This window comes from Capricornis sumatraensis, chromosome 16 (assembly GCF_032405125.1).
Source record: "Capricornis sumatraensis isolate serow.1 chromosome 16, serow.2, whole genome shotgun sequence".
Lineage (NCBI taxonomy): Eukaryota > Metazoa > Chordata > Mammalia > Artiodactyla > Bovidae > Capricornis > Capricornis sumatraensis.
Genome location: NC_091084.1, coordinates 64,926,147 through 64,953,935, shown reverse-complemented (window position 1 = coordinate 64,953,935; position 27,789 = coordinate 64,926,147). Strand labels below are relative to the sequence as shown.

At 44.8% G+C, this 27,789-nt stretch overlaps 1 protein-coding gene across 1 annotated transcript; it reads left to right on the top strand.

The window, feature by feature from the left end:
* Positions 1-157: 157 nt before the first annotated feature.
* CD59 (CD59 molecule (CD59 blood group)) lies at positions 158-27,789 on the top strand. Its single transcript, XM_068988650.1, has 4 exons — positions 158-219; positions 14,275-14,359; positions 17,864-17,962; positions 27,246-27,789. The coding sequence occupies exons 2-4, from the start codon at positions 14,293-14,295 to the stop codon at positions 27,446-27,448; spliced, it is 369 nt and encodes a 122-aa protein (XP_068844751.1). The 5' UTR covers positions 158-219; positions 14,275-14,292; the 3' UTR covers positions 27,449-27,789.

The window sequence follows — 27,789 nt, the reverse complement described above, 5'->3', positions numbered from 1 at the left end:
TCTGCACCGTGGCCTAGACCGCTTGCTTGCCCGCAGCCGTGTGACCTTGGACTGGCCACTGCGGCGCGCAGAGCTCGGCGGCGGGCGGGGCTCGGAGGGGAGGGGGCGGGGCCGGCGGGCGGGGGCGGGGCTCGCCTCCCTCCCAGCCCAGGAGATAAAGAGGGGCTGGGCTGTTGTCGCAGGTTCTGCGGCGCTGAAGCGGAGGCGTGTGGCGTTTAGGTAAGGTTGGAGGGTCGGGGAGCCGCGCTCCGAGCCCGGCGCTGAGACGCTTGACCCGCTGCTCTAGCAGCTGGGCCGCGGGACTGAGGGGTTTGGAGGGTCCGAGCTGGCGCGCTTACCCTGCGCCGGCCTCCGCGCTGGGGGACGGCGAGCTCCGGCGCCCTTCCCTCCGCCCGCGTCCCGCAGCATCCCGGCGCAGAAGTTCCCGGCGCGCTTTAAGCTTCCCGGCTTCTTTTGTATACAGCGAGAAGGGAGCTGACGCATTCCCCGTTCCGCGCGCCCCCGCCGCCCACCCCCCCACCCTGTATTCCGCCGCTCCACCACCCCCCCGCCCAGCCCCCCCGTCCCCGGGAATACCTTCCGAACCTCGATTCTGAAAAGGAGCTCTTGCAATTTAGGGAAAACAGATCGCACCTTGAAAGGAGGTTATAACCCCATCCCTGAGTGTCGACATTCTTCTCTTCCCCTGGAAGTCTAAATTTTGAAATTTTAAAAAGCAAGGTGGGGTCGTAACTTAGACATTTCAAGTACGATGTTGGTTTTCTTGGGCCGGCCTGGGCCGCACCCTTCTTGGAGTCTGACGGCTGACTTTTAAGGAGACGTTAAGTAGTGATTTTCTCCATGGATCCTGGAAGGGTACCAAGTAACGTTCTATTTCTCCTCTGACGCTTGTGAGTTCTCCCCTTTAGCCCGCTTCCCACACGAAAAAGAGATGGGCTTGGTGACTCACTTTGGCAGTAGTTGGGTGACTTATTTGAAAATGCAGTGTGGCCCGTTGCCACCTTGTGAAAACTGTGGTGCAGGAGGCTTCCTCCCGTTTCGCTTTTGACCAGTGCTCTCCTTCTTTTTCCTTCCTGTAATGCCTTAGGTCCACTTTAAAAGTGCCTCTTGCTGTGGCCAGCTGATTCTTTTAAAAATCCTCTTGGCCAACTTTTAAAAGATACCAGGGGGCCCCAGCGGAGACCTGCCTACCGCTCTCAACTGCAAGAACTCTGTGCTGTGTTTAGTTCCTCAGTCATGTCCGACTCTTTGCGACCCCATGGACTGCAGCCCTCCAGGCTCCTCTGTCCATGGGGATTCTCCAAGCAAGAATACTGGAGTGGGTTGCTATGCCCTCCTCCAGGGGATCTTCCCAACCCAGGGATCGAACCCAGGTCACACGCATTGCAGGGGAATTCTTCATGGACTGAAAGGGACGTTCTTTATGGACCACCAGGGAAGCCTGCATTAACTCTGTTTCATTCTAAACAGATCAGCCCATAAATTTTACAAAGCTAGAGATGTAGCCCACACCATATCAACGTAGCTTGTGATTGACAGACATTTCTCAAAAAGGAGGAGACCTCAAATACAGGTGAGATAATCCAAAGATTACTTTGTTTAATTGTGAGAATCACAGATCAGAGAAACAGCTCTTTCCTACCTCTTTGCTCTACCTTATCTAGTTTCATCTGTGGGTGGTGGTGGCTTTGGAATCCACCTAGAATACCTAGAATTTGACACTTGGTTTGCTTGCAGAGAAATGATGAAGTTCATGTGTTGTGGCATAGTGATCAGGGGCCTGGACATGGCCACAGACCAGGGTTTGAATCTCGACTCTGCTTTTTTGCTGGCTAGGTAATGGTGAGCATGCTATTTAACCTCATTTTCTTATGGGTAAAATGAGTGTATGCTAAGTCTCTTCAGTTGTGTCTGACTCTTTGCGACCCTGTGGACTGTAGCCCACCAGGCTCCTCTGTCCATGGGATTCTCCAGGCAAGAATACAGGAGTGGGTTGCCATTTCCTACTCCAGGGGATCTTCTGACCCAAGGATCGACCCCGAGTCTCTTAGGTCTCCTGCATTGGCAGGTGGATTCTTTACCAGTAGTAGCGCCACCAGGGTGTTGTAAGAACTAAATGAGATAATTTGTGGCACCTGATAAGTGGAAAACAAATGTGGCTGTTAATAGTTCATATCCCCATGTTCCTCGCAGAGGGTAGCTTATTCCCAGTTCTCCAGGGAAGGCGCACACAGTTCAGAATGTTGATCAAAGGAATTGCCTGACTGTGGACCAAATGTATGAAACTGTGGCTTCTGTGTTTTCAAACAGGGAACTGTAAGGAAAACACTCCACTATGCTGAGTAGCTTGTAAGATAAAATTCCAAATAAAAATGGATATTAGAGTGAGGCAAGCAGGTGTCTAGTGGAATTCAGCTTTGAGAGCTGCAGGTACAAGTTCTTGAAAAGAAATGCATTAAAAATTCTGGGCCAACCAGACTGCCTTAAACAAAACCTAGCCCAGAGATGCTTGAGGCTTTCCAAAACAGGATGTGGTATTACTTATGTCCCGTATTTTTTGTGAAATATCTTCATAGCTGGCTCTTACATGTACTACCTCAAAGGGCAGGGCTCTTTAAATGAGGGCCCGCTTTGAAGAACTTGAGACTAGAGTTCCTGGAAGAAATCCCAGGACTGGCCCTTCTTTTTGAGGAAGCAGCAAATTTGTGGGTTTGGAGAGTTCTGAGATGATTATCTCTGGCACTGGGAGCTCAAGAGTAGCTGGGAGGGGCTGTTCATTGTGATGGTGGCTTTCTGTCTGTCTCTACTTGCTGATGTAATCACTTTTCTGAGCTGAGTGATCTCTGTGTAGGTGACTCAACTTGCCTGGCTGTACGTGTCCAAGGTGATAAAGAGGTAAAGCCCCGAGTCCCCAATACTGAGAGCCTCCAGGCAGTGTTACTTTGAGCTACTTGTGAGCTGCTGTGCTCTGTTCAGTTGTGTCTGACTCTTGACTTTCTCATAGACTTCAAGCCACCAGGCTCCTCTGTCCATGGACTTTTCCAGCCCAGAGCCCTGGATCAGTTTGCCATTTTCTGCTTCAGGGGACCTTCCCACCCCAGGGATTGAACCCACATCTCTTGCGTTGCCCACATTGGCCAAGTGGACTCTTTACCACTATGTCACCACTGGCCCCTGGTAAACAGAAGCAAGATCTACCCAGTGTGGCTTTGCAACTAACCTGTTGCCTTGGGACAGGTACTTTCATCTCCCAGGGCCTCCATTAATTTTCGTAAAATAGGAACATTGGGTTTGGTGTTTGAAAATACCTTTAGCCTTAAAGATCATCAGCCTCTAAGGCTCCAGGCTCCTAGGAACACTAAGTGTGCCCCTGGGCATCTGTGAATCTTGTGGCAACATTGCCCATGTGTAGTCTCTTCTCTGGTGGCCTCTGTTCAACCAGTTTATTTCAGAAGCTGAATTCACGAGAAGTTTCCCCGCCAGAGAGTTTAACTATGGGTAAGAAGTCAGGCCTGGGTTTAAACACTGTTCTGCCATGTACCAGTTCTGAGGTTGGTGTATTCATTTTCTATTACTGTAGAAACAAACTGCCACAAATTTAGTGGCTTAACACAACACAAATGTATTAGTCTTACAGTTCCATCCATCAGAAGTCTGACCTGAGCCTCCCTGGGTTCAAATCAAGGTGTCAGCAGGGCTGGGTTCCTTTCTGAGGGCACTGTGTGAGAGAACCTGTCCCCTTGATCATTCAAGCTGTTGGCGTGGCACAGTCCTTGTGATTGGAGGACTGAGGTGCCATTTCCTGAGTCGCCTGAGGACCATTCTTCACTTCTGGAGGTCACCTGTATGCCTCAGCTGTGACCTCTGTCCTCAAAATCCCCATGGGTAGGCAAAGTCCTTCTCACTCTTTGAATCTTCAGTTGTCTGTGTAGTCTCTGATTAGAAATGCTAATTCCTGGGCACCCCCCAAGACCTCCAGAATCAGAACTTCTAGGGGCAGGGCCCAGCAATCTGTGTTTGAACAGCCCTCCAGATGAGTCTGACACCCACTGAAGCTAGAGAACCAGGACTTGGTACCCTATTTTATTTTCTACCTCGTCTGTAGCATTAGTTCGTATCCACCTCCACTAGACTGTAAGGTTCTTGAGAGTGGGGCTTTACCTGGTTTAGCAATCACTGTACCCCAGTGTCTAGCTGCTCAGCTTACACGGGCTCGTAAATGGTCACTGTAAATGACTGGGGGTAAGTGTCAGGACCGAACTTACTTTGTAGAGTAAATATACCCACAATGAATTCCTTAAATTTGTTGGGTCATTGGCATGTCAAATGTTTTATGTTCAAATTTATTTGGATTGTTTAAATAGGTGGATAAATATTTGAGGGTGCTGGCTGGGGTTTTTGGATGGACAGCAGCGTGTCTGTTTTCCTCTGTAAAATAATGGAATATAGGCTTGCAGTGTCCGTAAACTGGCTACCCAAAACATCTTCAGGAACTCGGTTAGGGATGCCTGTATTTGTAAATCGCCTTGCTACTGCTAGCTTTCCTTGACATCTCAGGTGGATGGAAATGAATAAATCATGATTGGGTTGGTTTTTATTGTAGAATGAGAATCTCTAGTTTTAACCCTTTGCTGCTTTCTGCTGCTATCTTTTCTGCAACATCTCTGATCTGTGTTCTTTTCATGTGAACATTTCTAAGTGACGGGGAGTTTTTCATATTTCACCAAAGAAATTGATTTCCATCTGTGCTGACACTTTGTTGAGTGCCTGGCACGTGGCAGGGAGGGAGGAGGAAGTGGGGTGATAGCAAGCAGTTTCTTAGGAAGCCCAAAATGCCTCTCTAATTGATCCTAACGCTGTCTTTGGAAATTACATGGAGTAACCTGCCCCTCTCTTCCTTGGTGGCCCTTACCATATTTGAAGATAGTTACTGTCTCTGACCATACTTTTCCAAACAGAACAGCCTGGATTTCTCCCACCCGTTTCTCCTGGCTTTTACAGCTGTTTATTTTGATGTCCTGATAAACTGGAAGAAATTCAGAAATCTGGCACCTAATCATAAAAATATTATTTCCAGGGTAGGTCTGAGCCCAGGACAGACCCCAGGATTGTGTGTGCATTTATTTGTTCCTTTAAGTGCCATATAACATTTTAGCCCATACTGAGCTTTAAAACCCTCAAGTCTTAGATTTCATTATTCTATAAAAGCATTATTATCACTTTGCGAATTAGAAACTGAAGTAAAGGAGTTTACTGCTTTAAGGTTATAAAAATGGACAGCAAAGTGGGATTAGAATATGGGTCTCTCTTTCAGGACTACTAGAAAATCCTGAAAGCCTCATTTTTTCCCCCCCAAATATAGGGTGTGACTAAAATAACTATTTTTAGACCTTCCGTTCAGTTCAGCTCAGTCGTGTCTGACTCTTTGCGACCCCATGAATCACAGCACGCCAGGCCTCCCTGTCCATCACCAACTCCTGGAGTTCACTCAGACTCACATCCATCGAGTCAGTGATGCCATCCAGTCATCTCATCCTCTGTCGTCCCCTTCTCCTCTTGCCCCCAATCCCTCCCAGCATCAGAGTCTTTTCCAATGAGTCAACTCTTTGCATGAGGTGGCCAAAGTACTGGAGTTTCAGCTTTAGCATCATTCCTTCCAAAGAAATCCCAGGGCTGATCTCTCTTTTAGACCTAGGAGACCATATATACAGGAAATACTTTTTACCTCAATGTAGCAAATTTGGAAAGCTGTTATGTATTTTTAATAATCAGGTAGAGTATTAGAAAAATAAAAATTTAAGCTGCAAGTTCCAAATGACACAGAAGTACATTAAAATATTCTCTTTTGAGAGCTCTTTCTGAAAAATATTCATTGTTAAAACACATATTTAAGTATAAATAAGCTGCTCATAATTCTGCCATGCTGTTCATCACGTGCCCCAAAATGTTTGGAAAAGTTGATGTCTGAAGCTTTTTTTTTTAAAGGTGTGTGTATGTATGTATGTGTCTTTTAAAGAAAAAGTAATAAAATTATAGCTAAACTGGCTTTTTTTTTCTTATAGCCTTTCACGGCTGTTACCTTTCATGGCTGTATAGTTCCCCACCATGGAATTGGACCATAATTTATTCATCATCTTGTTAGACATGTGTGTTACCAAATTCTTACTGTTTGAAACAATGCTTATATATCCTTGACCATTACTTATTCTTCTAGTGAAAAGCCTACTTGACTTGTCCCTCAAGCAATTCCTTTTTAGAGTCAACTTCAGAGCCACCCAGAAAAATTTCCAGATTTCCTAAAATCGGCACCAAGCGTGTTCTACCACTGCAAAATGGTGTCTTCCAGGAAGCTCACCCATCATATCCTGTGGACCCTTTTCAGAATGACTTTAGGCTGTTTCTAATAATTAAATCCATTTGCTTAAATTAATCCTAAAATGTTGAGGAAAGCCTAATGAGGTCTTCTGCATGCTTCTTGCATCTAAGTGTTTGGTGGGGGGGGTTGGAAAAGTCACGGTAGCTCTGTTGGTTCACCTACCATGTGATCCACCCTTGTGGGCATCATTTTTAAATTGAAAATGGAGGATGTTTTATACTAGGGGGAAGAGTTGTAAGCCTTGAGGTTCAGTTTTCTTTTTAATGCTGAAACAGATTTGCCAGAAAATAGGTGATTAGAAACAGTGTCAGACTTTATTTTTTTGGGCTCCAAAATCACTGCAGATGGTGACTGCAGCCATGAAATTAAAAGACACTTACTCCTTGGAAGAAAAGTTATGACCAACCTAGATAGTATATTCAAAAGCAGAGACATTACTTTGCCGACTAAGGTCCGTCTAGTCAAGGCTATGGTTTTTCCTGTGGTCATGTATGGATGTGAGAGTTGGACTGTGAAGAAGGCTGAGTGCCGAAGAATTGATGCGTTTGAACTGTGGTGTTGGAGAAGACTCTTGAGAGTCCCCTGGACTGCAAGGAGATCCAACCAGTTCATTCTGAAGGAGATCAGCCCTGGGATTTCTTTGGAAGGAATGAAGCTAAAGCTGAAACTCCAGTACTTTGGCCAGTCATGCTAAGAGTTGACTCATTGGAAAAGACTCTGATGCTGGAAGGGATTGGAGGCAGGAGGAGAAGGGGACGACAGAGGATGAGATGGCTGGATGGCATCACTGACTCGATGGCCGTGAGTCTGAGTGAACTCCGGGAGATGGTGAGGAACAGGGAGGCCTGGTGTGCTGCGATTCATGGGGTCGCGAAGAGTTGGACACGACTGAACTGAACTGAACTGAACTGAGGTGATTGATGACTACTAAAAGGGAAATTTTTGTAATGTGTGGATTTTCCTATTTCTGATTATAAAACCAATGCTTGTCTCTTTATAGAATATTTGGGAAAGTATGACAAAGAGTAAAGAGTCAGGAAGAGAAATAAGAAATCATAAATAATCCTGCTTAGTGTTAACTACTGTCAGCATTTAGAGGCATTTATAAAATAGCTTTAACACAATCAGCTATTTTGTCTTTTCTGGTGGCTCGGTGGTAAAGAATCCACCTGCAGTGCAGGAGATGCAGGTTCGATCCCCAGAAGGAAATGGCAACCCACTCCAGTATTCTTGCCTGGGAAATCCCATGGACAGAGATGCCTGGGTCGCAAAAAAGACAGACATGACTTAGCTAATAAACAGCAACAATGAAGACCTGGACTTCTGATTCAAATACTACAACCTTGGCATCTGCACACTGACCACTTCCTTTCTCTGCCGTCTTTGCCCTCTTGCAACCATCATGGAAACATCCACTGTGACTCCCAGCCAGTCCTGTGGACTTAAAGCTCAATCTTGACACTCCCCATCCAACCCATATGGCTGCGGGCTGCCTTAGGCTTGGGGCCTGCGATCTCCTCTGCTCATCCAAGCCCAGAGTATTTGTCCAGCTTTCGGACCTGATGCTACCTTCTGTATACCCTCTCCACCCTTCTCGGCCCAATGCCCCCTCCCTGCCCAGCTGCTGCTTCTGGGGACCTCATGACTTCCCATGACTCATGGTGGCTGCTGCTTTTTGAGGGCTTCCTTTGGCCAGGCACTGTGCTATGCAGTGTGTGTGCTTATCCCTGTGTGTCCTGGATGCAGAGGGGAGGCCCAGAGGTTGAGTAACACACAGCAAAAAGTGGCAGAGCCAGAAATATCCAAGGCTTTGTTCACCAGTCAATGAGAAAGCCTGTCCCTGAACCAGTTCACTGTGCAGTTTCTGCTGCTTTTGTTAAGAGATAAGCCTTTCTTAGTAACCCTTTCATCAAGGATGGGTTCTCTGCACCACATCCTGTTTATTTGTTTTAATGATGCTGTTCATGCCAAGGACCATTTGGAAGGAAGTCTCCTAGAGGTTGTGACCACCTCCCTCCTCCTCTGGTGGGGCTGCCCGAGGAAGCAGCTATTTCAGAACTTTTAGGAAGAGTCTGACACTCCCTGTCTCCCTCTTTGGGAACCTCTGATGGATGCCTTTCTCTCCTGTTCTCTTGCAGCACTTGTTCCCAGCCCCGGGCTTGTGTGAGCGTGTTAAGTTATCCTTTCTACCAAAACGCCCTTGCTTGTAAGGAACCAGGCTGGGAGCTGGGGTGTGCTGGGCCTGGGTCACTGACTGGGGTCCAGGGATAGGGGAACACTATCATTTGTTCACTTGACTCATCTGGCTCCAGCCAGAAAGCATTGCAGGGGCGTTGGGTGCCAGCCAGAGGGGCTGGGACCTCTTCCTGATTTGTTAGGGTATAGAGACCCTGATCTGTTAGGGTGCCTCCCATCTCTCAGTTTCAGGGAACAAGAGGGAAGCTCCCTGGAGAGGCCCATAGTCCAGCCAGGAGGTGTGGTCATGCCTGTCTGACTTAAGGCAGGAAGTCGGGGAGTGGTTGTGAATCCATTTGCCACAGATTGGGACATGAACTCATGTGCTGGGACTTGAACCCAGCCAAAACCTTGGTTGGGACTCGAACCCATGTGGCTTGGCACTCAAACCCAGCCAAAACCCATGGTACGTGGTTTCAGGACGTAATTAAGCTCAGGTTCTTGATGTCTCATTGCAGAAAGAATTCAGTGAGAGACAAAGTGATAGGTAAGAAGTAGATTTATTCAGATTCTGAGAGAAGCACACTCCGCAGACACAGACAGAGTGTGGGCTGTTGCAGAGGGTGAGTGTGCTCCGAAATTTGGGGTGGTTCGTTTTTATAGGCTGGGTAATTTCATATGCTAATGAGTGGGAGGATTATTCCAACCATTTTGGGGACGGGGCAGAGATTTCCAGGATTTGGGCCACCACCCATCCCTTGATCTTTGAACAGTGCCTTGGAAATGTCATGAACCTCCTTCCATAGTTGTTCAGGCACTCTCTGTATCAGATCGAATCCCTTGAATCTGTTTCTCACTTCCACTGTATAATTGTAAGGGATTTGATTTAGGTCATACCAGAATCACTGCAGATGGTGATTGCAGCCATGAAATTAAAAGATGCTTACTCCTTGGAAGAAAAGTTATGACCAACCTAGATAGTATATTCAAAAGCAGAGACATTACTTTGCCGACTAAGGTCCGTCTAGTCAAGGCTATGGTTTTTCCAGTGGTCATGTGTGGATGTGAAAGTTGGACTGTGAAGAAGGCTGAGTGCTGAAGAATTGATGCTTTTGAACTGTGGTGTTGGAGAAGACTCTTGAGGGTCCCTTGGACTGCAAGGAGATCCAACCAGTTCATTCTGAAGGAGATCAGCCCTGGGATTTCTTTGGAAGGAATGAAGCTAAAGCTGAAACTCCAGTACTATGGCCACCTCATGAGAAGAGTTGACTCACTGGAAGAGACTCTGATGCTGGGAGGGATTGGGGGCAAAAGGAGAAGGGGACGACAGAGGATGAGATGGCTGGATGGCATTACGGACTCGATGGCCGTGAGTCTGAGTGAACTCCGGGAGATGGTGATGAACAGGGAGGCCTGGTGTGCTGCGATTCATGGGGTCGCAAAGAGTTGGACACGACTGAGCGACTGAACTGAACTGAGAATGGTCTGGTGGTTTTCCCTATTTTATTCAATTTAAGTCTGAATTTGGCAATAAGGCGTTCATGATCTAAGCCACAGTCAGCTCCCGGTCTTGTTTATGCTGACTGTATAGAGCTTCTCCATCATTGGCTGCAAAGAATATAATCAGTGTGATTTCGGTGTTGACCGTCTGGTGATGTCCATGTATAAAGCTTCTCTTGTGTTGTTGGAAGAGGGTTTGCTATGACCAGTGTGTTCTCCTGGCAAAACTCTATTAGCCTTTGACCTGCTTTGTTTTATACTCCAAGGCCAAATTTGCCTGTTACTCCAGGTATCTCTTGACTTTGTACATTTGCGTTCCAGTCCCCTATAATGAAAAGGATATCTTTTTGGGGTGTTTGTTAGTTTTAGAAGGTCGTGTAGGTCTTCATAGAACCAGTCTACTTCAGCTTCTTCAGCATTACTGGTTGGGGCATAGAGTTGGATTACTGCGATCTTGAATGGTTTGCTTTGAAAACAAACAGAGATCATCCTGCCATTTTTGAGACTGCATCCAAGTACTGCATTTTGGACTCTTTTGTTGACTATGATGGCTATTCCATTTCTTCTAGGGGATTCTTGCCCACAGTGGTAGATATTGGTCATCTGAGTTAAATTCACCCATTCCAGTCCATTTTAGTTCCCTGATTCCTAAAATGTCAATGTTCACTCTTGTCATCTCCTGTTTGGCACTTCAAAATTGCCAACATCCCCTGGATCATTGAAAAAGCAAGAGAGTTCCAGAAAAACATCTATTTTTGCGTCATTGACTATGCCAAAGCCTTTGTGTGGATCACAATAAACTGTGGAAAATTCTGAAAGAGATGGGAATACCAGACCACCTGACCTGCCTCTTGAGAAACCTGTATGCAGGTCAGGAAGCCGCAGTTAGAACTGGACATGGAACAACCGACTGGTTCCAAATAGGAAAAGGAGTACGTCAAGGCTGTATATTCTCACCCTGCTTATTTAACTTATATGCAGAGCACATCATGAGAAACGCTGGGCTGGTTGAAGCACAAGTTGAAATCAAGATTGCCAGGAGAAATATCAATAACTTCAGATACGCAGATGACACCACTCTTATGGCAGAAAGTGAATAAGAACCAAAGAGCCTCTTGATGAAAGTGAAAGAGGAGAGTGAAGAAGTTGGCTTAAAGCTCAACATTCAGAAAACAAAGATCATGGATGGCATCGAGTCCCATTACTCCATGACAAATAGATGGGGAAACAGTGTCGGACTTTATTTTTTGGGGCTCCAAAATCACTGCAGATGGTGATTGCAGCCATAAATTTAAAAGATGCTTACTCCTTGAAAGGGAAGTTATGACCAACCTAGACAGCATATTAAAAAGCAGAGACATTATTTTGCCAACAAAGGTCCGTCTAGTCAAGGCTGTGGTTTTTCCAGTGGTCATGTATGGATGTGAGAGTTGGACTATAAAGGAAGCTGAGCGCCGAAGAGCTGAGCTTTTGAACTGTCGTGTTGGAGAAGACTCCCTTGTGTTAGGGGAAGCACACTGATTGAAACTGCCCACCCTGGCCAGGCACCACAGTAACCATTTGCATGAGTTGTTTTATGATAGGAGGTCCTGGTAAGGAACAGGGAACTAATAAACCTCCACCAACCAGAAGAGTTAAGGAGACACCACTTGTCTGACCACCTCCCAGAATCCTCTCTGGCATCCATCTTGGCTGAACAAGGCGTGCACCACCAGGAAGGACTTTGAGTTAGAATGATTGGCTAAGGACAACCTGGAAACTAATCCCATCACCATAAAACCGGAGACTGCAAGCCATGTGACAGAGCAGTTCTCCTGAGTTCCCCTACCCTCCTGCTTTCCGCCCAGGCACCCTTTCCCAATAAAATCTCTTGCTTTGTCAGCACGTGTCTCCTCGGACAGTTCATTTCCGAGTGTTAAACAAGAGTGTTAAACAAGAGCCCAGTTTCGGGCCCTGGAAGGGGTCTCCTTTCCTACAACACTTGGACTGCAAGGAGATCCAACCAGTCCATCCTAAAGGAAATCAGTCCAGAATATTCATTGGAAGAACTGATGCTGAAGCTGAAAATTCAATACTTTGGCCACCTGATGCGAAGAACTGACTCATTTGAAAAGACCCTGATGCCAGGACAGATTGAAGGCGGGAGGAGGAGACGACAGAGGATGAGATGGTTGGATGGCATCACCAACTTGATGGACATGAGCTTGAGTAAGCTCTGGGAGTTGGTGATGGACAGGGAAGCCTGGTGTGCTGCAGTCCATGGGATCGCAAAGAGTTGGACACAACTGAGCGACTGAACTGAACTGGCACTGACGTGGCACCTCTGGGTGTGTTATTTCACTTGCTGATTGAGGTCTAGTCTTGTCTGCCATCTTGGTCCCATTTTATTCTAATCAGTTTATGTTGTGTCCTTGGGCTATGTCATTCTTTCAAAAGTTGTGCCCTGCCCCATTCCAGTAGTGGTGGTGGCAGGGGGCGGGTGAGTGTGTGTGTGTGTGTGTGTGTGTGTGTGTGTGCAGAGTGAGGCAGGAAGTGGCAGTAGCCACCACTTTCCTGTGACTGTGTCAAGCACATAGTTAGGTTGTTTTATCTTACATCTCCCCATGTGGGGAAGCACCCATGTATAGGTGAGAAAAATGAGGCTCGATAGCTATGAGAGAGCCAGACTTTAGTATGTCCGGGTCTGAGCTTTTGACCACTAGCTTGGGCAGCCTCAGATCCTCACTGCACTGGGGTGTTGGGCAGCTACTCCCCAGGGAGAGTTAGCCTGGTGGGAGTGGGCATATAGGCTATGGTAGGTTTTGAAGACCCCAGAGGGAAATGGGGATGATTCAGCCTTAAAGAAAGGCCAGGCCCAGTTAGATTTTCTTCCTGCTTCCCCATTCATCAGAATGTGACCTTTCTGTCTCCTGGGTGTGAGCTTCCTTAATATCATCTTCTTGAGGCAACTCCCAGTCCTGCCCTTTTCACTTCCTGGTCCCATCCTCCCCACCACCCACCTCCAACTCAGAGGAGGGCTGGGTCCGGTAGGGTGGAGTGGGGCGGGGTGGGGCGGGGTGGGGCCAAGAACCCTTATCTGTTTGCCAGGCAGATGTCCTGGCCTGTGGGGCTCAGGAGAGTAGACTGTGGAGCCCCCCTGGTTTGGGGCAGATATCACCTCCCTGTTGCTCAGGGAAGTCAGGATGGGGTCAGGAGACTCCTTAGATCTGTTGCTCATGGTTTGGACTAAGTCTTCCCTGGTGGTTCAGATGGTAAAGCGTCTGCCTGCAATGCAGGACACCCGGGTACGATCCCTGGGTTGGGAAGATCTCCTGGAGAAGGAAACAGCAACCCACTCCAGTACTCTTGCCTGGAGAATTCCACGGACAGAGGAGCCTGGTAGGCTACAGTCCATGGAGTCACAAAGAGTCGGACGTGACTGAGGGACTTCACTTTCACTTAAGTTAAAAACTGCCCTGTGGCTCAGCCTCCTCAAGTGAAAGGAGGATTTGAGGCATTTCAGCCCTCCCCTCTTCTCTCCTGATGCTCACTGCCACACCTCTAAGCATTAATGGAATAGGGACTAGACAGCAGAGTTACCTGGAACCTGCCTGCCCTTTGCAGAGTGAAGGAGGAGGTGTCCCCATCACACTTACCAAGGTGGGGAGCCAGAGCTTCTGTGCATAAAGCCTTTGCCCCATGTTCTGCCACTGAATGCCTGCTGGCGCCCCTCAGAGTCACCCCTTTGGTGTGATGCACTTAGTGGCATGGCCTGGAAAAGTGATGCTTGCTGGGCTCAGCTCAGCCAGCAGCTAGAGGTGGGGCCTGCAGAGCTCGAATTGCAGGCGCTGCCCTGTGTACTCTGTACATTTTACCGGTGCCCCTGAGGGAGGAGATAGTGCTGTCCCACTGCTCAGTCCTGAACACTGAGGCTCAGAGGGGTGAGTTTCTGCAAGGGTGCACGGCTACTGTGGGTGAGGGCTGGGGTGGGCCCCGGGGTGCCATGTCTCCCTGCAGCCGCCTCTCCCACCAGGCCTGACAGCATTTCTTCAGCAAGCTGAGGTCTTCAACTGCAGAGGGCCCGAGCACTGCCCCCACAAAGAACACCCTTGTTTCACGGCCACTGTCCCGGAGGTTCTCTGTTTTCTTGGTCTGCTCTCTCCTTCCTGTGTTTCTGGAAGCCCCCAGGCCTTCAAGCAATCACCTGTTGGTTTGTGACAATGCTTTGTGTTCCTGTCTCCTAGACTCTGTTGCTGGTCGCAATGGCAAGCAAAGGAGGGTACATCCTGCTCGGGCTCCTGTTCTTCCTGGCTGTCCTCTGCCAACTCGGTGAGTGGTCCAGAGAGACTTGGATCTGGGTTACGTAGGTTGCTTCCACCCTAACTTTTTCTTAGGCTTCAGGATGACCAAGCTGGTGCCACGGACCCAGGCCAGGCTTCGATTCTTTCGCCATCAGTGTTACAGGTCCAGGGTGATATGACTGCTCCTTCCTACATTACAGCCCTGCCCTCGGCAAAGCCCCTTCCTGAGTTACAGTTCATCCTGGGTGACAGAGCTGCTTTTGTGGGGGAGAGATTACACACAGCCTCTTAAGTTTCACCCGTCGCACTGCCAGCAGCCGGGGCTGCTGACCCATGCCATCTTCAGAGTGCTGAGCTCGGCAGCCACCCTGGGCACTCCCATGTGACGCAGCCGTGGCTTAGCGCACTGTGGTTATAGCAGCAGCAGCTGCTGCCCACAGCATTCATGAGCCAATCATTGTTCTCAGCATCTTAACACTATCTACTTATTTAATCCTTATATCCATCCTATGGAACAGGGGCTGTTTATTGCCACTTTCCAGATGACAAGACTGAGGCCCAAAGAAATGGTTTGTTATTACTAATTTCTTTTATTTTTTGAGGAGCAGGGATGGGAGACAGAAAAGAAAGTAGCCGTGTAGTGAACAGTACAGAGTCATCTGTGTGTTGGAGCATGTCTTAGAGCTTACAGCGTTAGCAGCTTCCATACGGTCAACGCTTACTATATACCAGACCCTGTCACATTTAATCCTTAGCCATCCCCTGAGGGCTCAGCGCTATTAGGCCCATTTTACAGATGAGGAAACTGAAGCAAAGAAGAAGTTAAACAAGGTCACGTTTGAGCAAGTTCTCCCTTTCTGAGACAGGACGGAAGTCATGACCTCCCCGCCCTCCTCCCCACTGTTGATCTTAGCCAAGGTGGTACGTAATGTAGTGACTGTGTTACAACATACATTATTGTCACAGTTCTACCCAGTGAATTTTCTGTAATAAGAGTAGCTTGGGGGACGTCCCTGGTGGTCCAGTGGTTAAGACTTCGCCTTCCAATACAGGGGGTGTAGATTCAATCTCTGCTGGGGAGTTAAGATTCCACCTGCCTCATAGCCAAAAAAACCAAAGCATAAAACAGAAGCAGTATTGTAACAAATTCAATAAAGACTTTTAAAATGATCCACATCAAAAAAGTCTTAAAAGAATAGCCTGGTCACACCCTCTTTCCAACCGTCTACATTTGTTTATGGAGCTTGGGTTTGGTGCCATTAGTCATTCTGTGACAAGTCTTGGGGTCACTTAGGTCCTTCCTGAGGGAGTTGGAGTGTGAAGAATATCCACTTCACCCTGGTTAAGTGGCTGGAGTATCAAACAGCCCATCGTCTGACTTATTGCTTGCCCCTGGCCTGGTCTTCTCTGTGATTATGGTTGGTTTCTTCTCTTTTTCACTCAGGATGGTTAGAAGAACATCATGGTAAACAAACCAAGCATGGGCTTCAGAACTGACCATCTAGGTGTAAGTCCCAGCTCTCGTCTTAAGGGCTGTCTGCCTTTTGACAAGTTAGTTAACATCTTAGTTTAATGGGGATGGCAGTCCTTAAGCCTGCCTCTTAACAGCAGTTCTCTGAAGATTCAAAGTTTAGATATTTGAACACAGTGTTAGCTGTGAATATTTCTGCCTCACAGAAGTTCCAAAGGTGAGCTCTCTTTCCTCTGTCCGAAGGTTTGTCAAGAAGCCAAATGAACTCTGGCTGTAGCCAGGAGAAAATGTTCTCCCATGGGCAGCCTTTCCAAATGGCCCTCTCAGATAGCCAGGACTCCCTCTTCATTCTTTCCTCTTATCAGGTGGACACACTTCTGGAGCAGGGAAAGATTGTTGCAAATTGGCATCTTTGTACCTTCTCATGGTGACTCCCCTCTCTCGCAGGCGTGGCAAGCACTGAGCCTGGCAGAGAAGAGGCAGAGGGGGCCAGCGGAGCCCGGCCCCAGACCTAGAGGCTGGCGTCATCTCTGCCACATGAAGTGCTTCGAGTGTTCTTGATGGAGTCACTCCTCCTCTCCAGACATCTGTCTTATCATCTGCAAACAAAGTGGAGGAGGAGGGGGTTTGGAGGGCTGATGTTTCAGAGTTTAACCTGCAGCCTTCACAAATCAGGGACTTCTGCTAGTTGGGATTTCACACCTGTGAAGACAGACGTGGTCATTTAAGATGTTTATAGAGAGCTTCACTCCTGACTGTGCTCAGAAAGTGAGGAGCCACTTTCTTCTGGCCTTCTGAAACTTCTTCTCCCTGGTGATAAACCCAGGCTATGGCCTTAGGACTCAAAGTCAGCTCTTGGGTGCTAAAACCCACATTTTGGTCTTGGTTTCACCATGCCATTCTTCGATGACACTTTACACATTTCATCTTTGAAAATGTCTTCTCATACATATGGGTGCTACCAAATACTGATTACATGGCAAATATGGAATGTGACTCATCTGTGTCCTGTCACCACTGTTATATAAAACAAAGGGAAAATAATTCAGGGAAACTTGAAGTCTAGCCACCAAAGAGGAATCCTAAGAACGGAATGGGAGTGGTAGTCATTTTTCAAATTGGGGAACCAGAGGCATTTGCTTCTGATAGGAGCCAGCCCTTCTGTTCAGTGTCACTGTGCAATGCCTGCTCACCCATATGGGTTTAAGACACATGGCTGCTGCCTGTCCCTTAGCTGTGTTTGCTTCTGGTGATGGGCCAGTCCCTCAGCAGGGAACGGCCGCACTGAGGATGCCTTATCCCGAAGGCCATCAGACTTGTTCTGTAGAGGGCCAGATAGTAAATATTTTAGGCTTTGCAGGCCAAGAGACAAAAACCAAGGGTATTTTGTAGGCTTCTGTATAAATAAGAGAGAAAACAAGTTTCTGTAAGTTTTTAATTGATGATTCAAAAATTAATAATTGAGTACAATTATTTATGATATAGCCCTACTAATAAAAGTGGAATTCTTTCTGGGAGAATAACATTTTGCTTACACTGATTTAAAAATTAGTGTTCCCCATCAATCAAATGAGTTGCAAATGTTCATGTGTCGATACTGATTTGTAATAGATTTAATGTATTTCATCTTGGAACATGTCTTTTCACACAAATAGGTACTACCAAATACCGATGATCAGTCCATGAGAATGTGATGTCAGAGCATATTTGTTCCTCGGAAGTTTTTATGGAATTATGTTAGTTTATCCTCTTGATGGGTTCCTTTCAACCTGTTATTAACATTGCAGATTAATCACTTCTGGTTGAAAGTAGGAGAAAGTGTCTCAATTGCACAGTTAAATGGGTTTTGAAACCTGGACATTCCCTTTGCACATGCCACAGGGTCCGGAAAACCACTGCTGGAACTGTAGTCTGAACTTCAAAAACTGTGTCTGCTGTAGGTTTGTGTGGGAAGGCATCCCACTGTGAGTTGCTGACCTCTGACCCACACTCTGGAGATGGTGGGCTTGCTTCTGCACTGCTTATCTACCAGGTCCTGACAGTCATTCTTCCTGATTCTAGGTCACAGTCTGCAATGCTACAGCTGTATTAACCAAGTTGACTGCACTTCAGTCGTCAATTGTACACATAATCAAGATGCTTGTCTCTACGTTAAGGCTGGTAAGAGCCTCCCCCTCCCCTCTCTGCCTGAGTGTAATGGGATGAAGAGAGTCTGGGAAAAAATCCTTGCCATCTTCTTTTTGTTAGACTTGTATTCAACAAGTAATAGCTACCATTTAATAGCACCAGTTGCATATGACACTAAGCACTTTCCATTTGTTTTTGTTTTGTTTTTCCATTTTTTTAAAAAATTTAATGCTTTCCATCTACCACTTGGGGTAATATTTTATTCCCATTTGGTAAACAAGGAGACTGAGATTCAGATTTAGCAACACAAAGGTCAAGGAAACCAGCTCAGGATTTGAACATGGAAACCCATCCAATTCCAACACTTGTTCTCATAACACCTACACTGGCTGCCTCCCAAACTTTTGAGAGCCTGCCATGTGCTAGAGCCTGAGCTAGGAGCTCAAGATAAAAAGATAAAGAAAGGAGAAAATGAAAATTGAGAGAGGCTTGTGTAGCCATCACAGATGTCTTTATTTACTTATACTCGTGTATCATTCTGGAGGGAATTTAATATATGCAGAGTCCTAAGGGGACAGGATGAAAAGGCAAAATGATAGGATACTGAAAGAGGAACTCCCCAGGTCAGTAGGTGACCAATATGCTACGGGAGATCAGTGAAGAAATAACTCCAGAAAGAATGAAGGGATGGAGCCAAAGCAAAAATAATACCCAGTTGTGGATGTGACTGGTGATAGAAGCAAGGTCTGATGCTATAAAGAGCAATATTGCATAGGAACCTGGAATGTCAGGTCCATGAATCAAGGCAAATTGGAAGTGGTCAAACAGGAGATGACAAGAGTGAACGTCGACATTCTAGGAATCAGCAAACTAAAATGGACTGGAATGGGTGAATTTAACTCAGATGACCATTATGTGTACTACTGCAGGCAGGAATCCCTCAGAAGAAATGGAGTAGCCATCATGGTCAATAAAAGAGTCTGAAATGCAGTACTTGGATGCAGTCTCAGAAACAACAGAATGATCTCTGTTCATTTCCAAGGCAACCCATTCAATATCACAGTAATCCAAGTCTATGCCCCAGCCAGTAACGCTGAAGAAGCTGAAGTTGAATGGTTCTATGAAGACCTACAAGACTGTTTAGAACTAACACCCAAAAAAGATATCCTTTTCATTATAGGGGACTGGAACGCAAAAGTAGGAAGTCAAGAAACACCTGGAGTAACAGGCAAATTTGGCCTTGGAATGAGGAATGAAGCAGGGCAAAGACTAATAGAGTTTTGCCAAGAAAATGCACTGGTCATAGCAAACACCCTCTTCCAACAACACAAGAGAAGATGCTACACATGGACATCACCAGATGGTCAACACCGAAATAGATTGATTATATTCTTTGCAGCCAAAGATGGAGAAGCTCTATACAGTCAACAAAAACAAGACCAGGTGCTGACTGTGGCTCAGATCATGAACTCCTTATTGCCAGATTCAGACTTAAATAGAAGAAAGTAGGGAAAACCACTTGACCATTCAGGTATGACCTAAATCAAATCCTTTATGATTATACAGTGGAAGTGAGAAATAGATTTGAGGGCTTAGATCTGATAGATAGAGTGCCTGATGAACTATGGAATGAGGTTCATGACATTGTACAGGAGACAGGGATCAAGACCATCCCCATGGAAAAGAAATGCAAAAAATCAAAATGGCTGTCTTGAGGAGGCCTTACAAATAGCTGTGAAAAGAAGAGAAGTGAAAAGCAAAGGAGAAAAGGAAAGATATAAGCATCTGAATGTAGAGTTCCAAAGAATAGCAAGAAGAGAGAAGAAAGCCTTCTTCAGCGATCAATGCAAAGAAATAGAGGCAAACAACAGAATGGGAAAGACTAGAGATCTCGTCAAGAAAATTAGAGATCCCAAGGGAATATTTCATGCAAAGATGGGCTCGATAAAGGACAGAAATGGTATGGACCTAACAGAAGCAGAAGATATTAAGAAGAGGTGGCAAGAATACACAGAAGAACTGTACAAAAAAGAGCTTCACGACCAAGATAATCATGATGGTGTGATCACTCACCTAGAGCCAGACATCCTGGAATGTGAAGTCAAGTGGGCCTTAGAAAGCATCACTACGAACAAAGCTAGTGGAGGTGATGGAAATCCAGTTGAGCTATTTCAAATCCTGAAAGATAATGCTGTGAAAGTGCTGCACTCAATATGACAGCAAATTAGGAAAACTCAGAAGTGGCCACAGGACTGGAAAAGGTCAGTTTTCATTCCAATCCCAAAGAAAGGCAATGCCAAAGAATGCTCAAACTATCACACAACTGCACTCATCTCACACACTAGTAAAGTAATGCTCAAAATTCTCCAAGCCAGGCTTCAGCAATACATGAACCATGAACTTGCAAATGTTCATGCTGGTTTTAGAAAAGGCAGAGGAACCAGAGATCAAATGCCAACATCCTCCGGATCATGGAAAAAGCAAGAGAGTTCCAGAAAAACATCTATTTCTGCTTTAGTGACTATGCCAAAGCCTTTGACTGTGTGGATCACAATAAACTGTGGAAAACTCTGAGAGAGATGGGAATATCAGACCATCTGACCTGCCTCTTGAGAAACCTATATGTAGGTCAGGAAGCAACAGTTAGAACTGGACATGGAACAACACACTGGTTCCAAATAGGAAAAGGAGTATGTCAAGGCTGTATATTGTCACCCTGCTTATTTAACTTATATGCAGAGTACATCATGAGAAACACTGGGCTGGAAGAAGCACAAGCTGGAATCAAGATTCCCGGGAGAAATATCAATAACCTCAGATAGGCAGATGACACCGCCCTTATGGCAGAAAGTGGAGAGGAACTCAAAAGCCTCTTGATGAAAGTGAAAGAGGAGAGTGAAAAAGTTGGCTTAAAGCTCAACATTCAGAAAACGAAGATCATGGCATCTGGTCCCATCACGTCATGGCAAATAGATGGGGAAACCGTGGAAACAGTGTCAGACTTTATTTTTTTGAGCTCCAAAATCACTGCAGATGGTGATTGCAGCCATGAAATTAAAAGACGCTTACTCCTTGGAAGGAAAGTTGTGACCAACCTAGATAGCTTGTTGAAAAGCAGAGACATTACTTTGCCAACAAAGGTCCGTCTAGTCAAGGCTGTGGTTTTTCCAGTAGTCATGTATGGATGTGAGAGTTGGACAGTAAAGAAAGCTGAGTGCCGAAGAATTGATGCTTTTGAACTGTGGTGTTGGAGAAGACTCTTGAGAGTCCCTTGGACTGCAAGGAGATCCAACCAGTCCATTCTGAAGGAGGTCAGCCCTGGGATTTCTTTGGAAAGAATGAAGCTAAAGCTGAAACTCCAGTACTTTGGCCACCTCATGCGAAGAGTTGACTCACTGGAAAAGACTTTGATGCTGGGAGGGATTCGGGGCAGGAGGAGAAGGGGATGACAGAGGATGAGATGGCTGGATGGCATCACTGACTCAATGGATGTAAGTCTGAGTGAACTCTGGGAGTTGGTGATGGACAGGGAGGCCTGGCATGCTGCAATTCATGGGGTCGCAAAGAGTTGGACAGGACTGACTGACTGAATCAATGAATGAAGGGGACTCAAGCTTGAGCTCAACGGACAATTAGGAAGTAAGAGGACTTCCCCATAAGCGGGGAAGGGTGTTCCAAAGAAAGGATAAGCAGGTACTGAGGCTTGGTGGCCTCAGAGAGCAAGGCACTGATGGGCTTGGGATGGGGAATGGCCTGCATTGACAAGTTCTGTCAAATCTGCAGTTTCCAAATTGGTTAGACTATGGAATTGCCTCTTCCATAAATCCTAGTAAAGCAGAATTTAGGAAATGGTTGGCAGAGGCAAGAAACCAGCCACATCATGCCCTCTACTCTCACTAGGTGTGGTTCTGGATTGAATTGACATGTAGAAAAGATACTGTGAGGTGAGGAGCAGCTATTTCAGGGTCTGCTTAGTGAGTGTACAAGGTAAACCCCCAACTTCCATCTCTTAAAAGATAAAAATAAAAACACCCTTCAAGTTAGTTCACTCACACTCTCTATGCAGGTTCTTCCCAGCATCCTTCAAAAGAATGCTGAGCACATCAGATAAACTCAGAAAAGTTTTAGGAGACCCACAAGCTCAGAAAAACCTGATAGAAAGAAGGGGGAGATAATTCCCCCAGAAAGGAAAAATCCCTCAGTAACTCAGGATGAATTAGAATTCTCCTGTGTAAATAATAGGAGTGTCTCTTGATTTTGGTACTAGCTCCTAGAATGCAGCTCTAATTCCAAGACCTGCACGTGAGGTCCTTGTTTCTGTAGGGAGACAGTTCCTTTGCCTCACCTGGAAGACCATGTTGATTCACTGCTAATGTAGAAAGCACAGTGAGGCCCCCAGAGAGAAGAGCCATTCACTCCACAAATATTTGAGCACCAGTTATCTACAAACACAGAGACCTACTTCTTAACCCTGATCATCTGTCTCTTGGACCCCCACGAGGAAAAGTATAATTTCCCGATGAGATAATAAAGGCAGTATTATGTGTAGAGTAAGTATTAGATTAACAGTTAGAACCATTAAGCTCAGATCTCTGTCCTGCCAGCAGTAAGTTCGTCCTGCCTGTGTTTTTTTATTGATGGAATGGGTATGTTGGATGGTAGAGGTGGAGAGAAGGGATGAGGGAAATAGAGTGAAATTGAAATCTTTTTTCCAGCTCTCTAATCCTGTTGTTTCCTACCTAAATGGGTAAACTTTCATTTTAATTGTTTTCTAACATTATTGACGTATAATTGACAAATAAAAGCTGTATATATTTAAAGTGTGAAATGATTACCACAATCTAATTAATACATTCACCCCCTCCCATTATTACCTTTTTGTGTATGATGAGAACACTTAAGATCTATTCTCTTAAGCAAGTTTTGAATAGACAATCTAGTATTATTAACCCCCTGGTAAAGAATCCGCCTGCAATGCAGGAGACCCCAGTTTGATTCCTGGGTTGGGAAGGTCCCCTGGAGAAGGGATGGACTACCCACTTTAGTACTCATGGGCGTCCCTGGTGGCTCAGATGGTAAAGAGTCTGCCTGCAATATGGGAGACCTGGGTTCAGTCCCTGGGTTGTGAAGATCCCTTGGAGGAGGGCATGGCAACCCACTCCTGTATTCTTGCCTGGAGAATGCCCATGGGCAGAGGAGCCTGGCGGGCTACAGTCCATGGGTCGCAAAGAGTCGGACAAGACTGAGCGACTAAGCACGTTATTAACTATAGTCACCATGCTGTACATTAGATCCCCAGAATTTATTCATCTTATAATGAACTTTTATACTTTTAAAAACAGTTACTGTAAACAGTGAGGCACATCTGTCAGAAGGGCCAGGATGTAAAACACTGACCACACCAGATACCAGTGAGGGTGTGGAGCTCCTAGAGCTCGCATTCACTGCTGGTGGGAATGTAAAGTGGTACAGACTGTTTGGCAGTTCCTTAAAAAACGAAATGTACCCTCACCATAGATTCAACAATTGCATTCCTTGATTTCATTACCCAAATGAGTTGAAAACTTAGGTCCATATAAAAACCTGCACATGGATGTTTACAGCAGCTTTATTCATAATTGCCCAAACTTGGTGAATGGATAAGTAAATGGAGGTATGTCCAAAGAATGGACTAAAAAGAAATGAGGTATCAATCCATGAAAAGACATGAAGCAAACTGCATATTTCTGAGTGAAAGAAGTCACTTTGGGAAGGCTAAGTACAGTTATCATTCCAACAACATTTCAGAAAAGGCAAACTAAGGAGATAATAAAAAGGACAGTGACTGCCAGGGGTTAAGTGGGGAGGAGAGAGGAATGAACAGGTGGGGCACAGGATTTTTAGGGCAACCAGTATGACACTATAGTGGTGGATACACGTCATATGTTTTGTCAAACCCCATAGAATGTACCCAGAGTGAACCTAAATGTAAACTATGGACTTTGGGTGATCATGATGACATCAGTTGCAACAAATGGAGGTGTTGGAGATGTTAATAGTGAGGGAGCTTGTTTAGGGTCGTGGCTGGGCGTATCAGGGAGCTATATAGGAACTCTGCTCAATTTTGCTGTGAATCTGAAAGTCTAAAATATAATTTTTTTAAAGGATGATGTGAGTCTTAAGTAATAATTTTCTTCTTCTCATGAACATATGTCCCAAAACTTTAGCTAGACATGTGGTAGTAGCAGTTCTTGAAATACAGATACTCAGACCTTACAGTAAGGCAGATACTAACAGAGCCTCTAAATCCCCCTCCAGCTCTGACATCAGCCTGGGAGACGCAGAGTACATGTTGTCATAAACATGAGTCAAAGGCCAGGCGTACACTGGAGAAATTATTTAACCACATTTCACCCTCAGACTGTGAAATGGGAATACTTATCTCCCGAGGTCAGTAGGGCAGTTAGAGGAGAAGTGTGTATGATAGTGCTATGCAGATGCCGTCTAGAAGAGAGACAGGTATTAATTCAGCCACTGTTTCCTGGTGTCCTGGCTAGGTCCTAGAAGTATAAACCATGTACTTGGAGTCTGGCAGAGCCTCTGATGACAGTGTCAAGCAATCATTGCTGAAATGGCCTTTCAAATAAGGGATATATTTAAGGGTCCCTAAGGCAATTGGGGGCTATTGCTTGGTAAAAACAGACTTGAACCAAATCTTCAAAAAGGGTAGAGAGGCTGTGCTCAGAGAGAGAACCTTCAACATTCCAGTGACTGATGTAATCCACTTTTATTCGGGTCATTCTGATAGTGGCTTTGGTGAGAAGCTCCCTTGTAAGGTTGTTATGCAAGTAAGATCATTCAAGTAAAATGCTTGGCTCACTGCAGAACAGGTAGTACATGATTCATTGGTAGCAGTTATTAATAAATGACTAATTTATTAATGAATAATTATGACAAAATTAATCCGCCCTTCTCAAGCTGTTAGGCTTCCCAAATTAACATTCTGGTGGCTTTAATGCCTTCCTAGTTCCAATGTCTGATTATTATTACATAAGGCAGTAACTTGTCCTATTCAACAGTATTTTTAGTACAGTTTTAGAAGCAGCCTCTTAAATGCTTATGATCCAAACAAGCAGAGTCAGTGGAACACTTGTTCTGGCCTCTGCCACTTGACCAAACTTCATTAAAATCCAGGCCATCACCTCATCTCTGAAGGGGAGTACAGAACAGTTATACCTGCAGTTATTAACTTAGGGGTTTTTGCTCTGAGCTGTGAGTACAATTGGATAAAAATTAGTTACAAGGCTTATGTAAAAAAAATAGGCATCTGTATTTTTTATCTTTCCAACACAGAAGAAAAGAAAATGATACCAGGGCAAGCACCAGCCTTTTATTGATATATCTGTGTGCCCCTAGCATCTAGCACATACTGTAACTTTTGAAGAGGAAAATCTAACATCATAATTCTCTCTCAACACTTTTTTTTTCTTCACTTAACATAGCTTATTTATATATTTGACATATATACTTTTGGTCTTTATTTTCCTTTGTTGTGCCAAAATTAGGACCACAACTGCATATTCTTTTGGAAAGTTTTTCCTGTGTTACTAAATAGTTTAATGATTTTTAAAGGAAGTTAAAATATTTTGGAAATAGATTCATCCAGTGACTTTATTTTAAATATCAATCCACCTATAAATATAATAAATAGGTAAATGAAAGATAGTTGTCTGTGAAGGATTCCTTGGGAATCCTTCCAGAGAAAATTAATATATTTAGCCCCACACATGTGCTTTATACAAGTGGACCACATTCTACATATTGCCCTGCATCTAGGTTTTTTTCTCTTGAGATGTAATTCACATATCTAAGTTCCAAAGTTCATTTTAAAGTGTATAATTCAGTGGTCTTTAGTATATTCACAAGTCTGTATAACTGTCACCACTGTCTAGTTTCAGAACATTGTTGTGGTCTCAAAAGGAAGCCCCTTACCTATTAGCAGTCACTGTCCATTCCTCCTCCCCACACACCCTGGCAGCTGCTAATCTACTTTCTAGCTCCATGGATTTGCTTTTTTGCTTTTTCTGGATATTAACTGAAACATAAAATGTTGTGGTCCTCTGCGACTGGCTCCTATCACTGAGCATGAGGTTCTTAAGATTCACCCATGTTATTGGATATATCACAGTACCTTATTCCTTTTTATGGCCAAATAATATTCCACTAGGTGGAAATACCACATTTTGTTTATTCGTTCATCAGTTAATGGACATCTGGGTTTGTTTCCACTTTTTAGCTGTTTTGAATAATGCTGCTATGAACATTGATATATAAGCTTTTGTGTGAACATAGTTTTTAGTTCTCTTGGGTGATGTACTTACCTAGAAGTAGAATTACTAGGTCATATGGAAACTATTTTTAACCTTTTGAGGAAATACTAGACTTTTCCAAGATATCTGCACCATTTTACCTTTCCACAAGCAATATATGAGGGTTCTAATATTCCATGACACTAATTATTTTCCAGTTTTGTTGATTATAGCCATCCTAGTTGATATGAATTGATATTCATTGTGGTTTTGATTTGTATTTTCTTAATGACTAATGATATTGAGCATCTTTTTGTGCACTTATTGTGCATTTGTATATCTTTGAAGTGTCTATATCCTTTGCCCATTTTTTAATTGAGTTGCCTTTTTATTGTTCAGTTGTATTTCACTCTTCTTGGATATGTGATTTGTAAACGTTTTCTTCCTTTTGTGGGTTTTGTCTTTTTAATTTTTTAAAGTGTTCTTTAACTATTTGAAGCACTAAAGTTTTTAATTTTGATGAAGTCCAATTTATCTATTTTTTCTGCATTTTTTTTTAAAGAAACTAAAACTCCTCATGTCAACACACACAGTCCTATGACATTCCTTATCTGCATGGAGCTTTGTTGTGTGGAACTGCTACCATAATTTATTCAGATGCTTTTTTTTTTTTTATTAACAGACTGTCTTAGTTTCTTGCTGCTACAGATAGTACTGCAGTGACCATTCTTGAGCGTGTATCTTAACCCTTTTTCAAGTCATTCAGAGAGTAAATCCTAGAAGTGGGATTGCCAAATCAAAGAGGGCATGCATTTAAAAATCTTAGTAAATCTCAAGCATTAATATGACCGCCTGTTGCCTCCTATGCACACATAACTGTACTGGCTCTGCTGAGACTCTGGTTTTATGGAGAAGTTCCATTCAGAGCTGGATCCTGCATCTTTTTAGCCAGATATGAGAATTCAAAGACAAGTATAGAGCTTTACCTGCTTGATTGCTTACCCTTGTATGTGTGTGGTTCCCCACAGTGCCGCTAAAAGTTTACCGCCAGTGTTGGAGTTTGGAACATTGCAATTTTGAATTCATTGCAAACGCCTTAGGGGAGAAGGAGCTCCACTATGACTGCTGCCAGAAGAACCTGTGTAACAAAAGTGACGGGACGAGCATATCTGAGAAGACCCCGCTGCTGCTCACCCTGCTGCTGGTGGCAGTCTGCCGCTTTTATCTCTAAATCTATGCCAGGAGGACTTCTCCTGAATGTCCTGTTTCTATCTATTCCTTTCTTCATGTGATGCTGTGTTCCAAAGGCTTTTTATTTTCCAACTGGATCCTGTTGGGAAAGACTAAAACTAGCTTGAGCAACTTGAATAATAGAGGAACTCAGAAAGACTCTGAAGACCAGTCCTCTTGGCAGAGAAGACCTGTTTGAGTTGAAAAAAAGAGTGAACTGTGTGTAATTTGAGTGAGATGACATGCTTCTTACTCTGTACTTTGTGAGGCCAGCTTTGCAGGGACAGCTTGAGTTGCTCTGCAATCCTCAGACGTTTCCCTCTGGTTCCTTGGATGTAATTA

Coding starts and splice junctions, on each gene's coding strand:
- CD59 (XM_068988650.1), top strand. CDS start 14,293: ATGGCAAGCAAAGGAGGGTACATCCTGCTCGGGCTCCTGTTCTTCCTG. Junction 14,360..17,863: donor GGCTGTCCTCTGCCAACTCG/GTGAGTGGTCCA, acceptor TCCTGATTCTAG/GTCACAGTCTGCAATGCTAC. Junction 17,963..27,245: donor TTGTCTCTACGTTAAGGCTG/GTAAGAGCCTCC, acceptor GGTTCCCCACAG/TGCCGCTAAAAGTTTACCGC.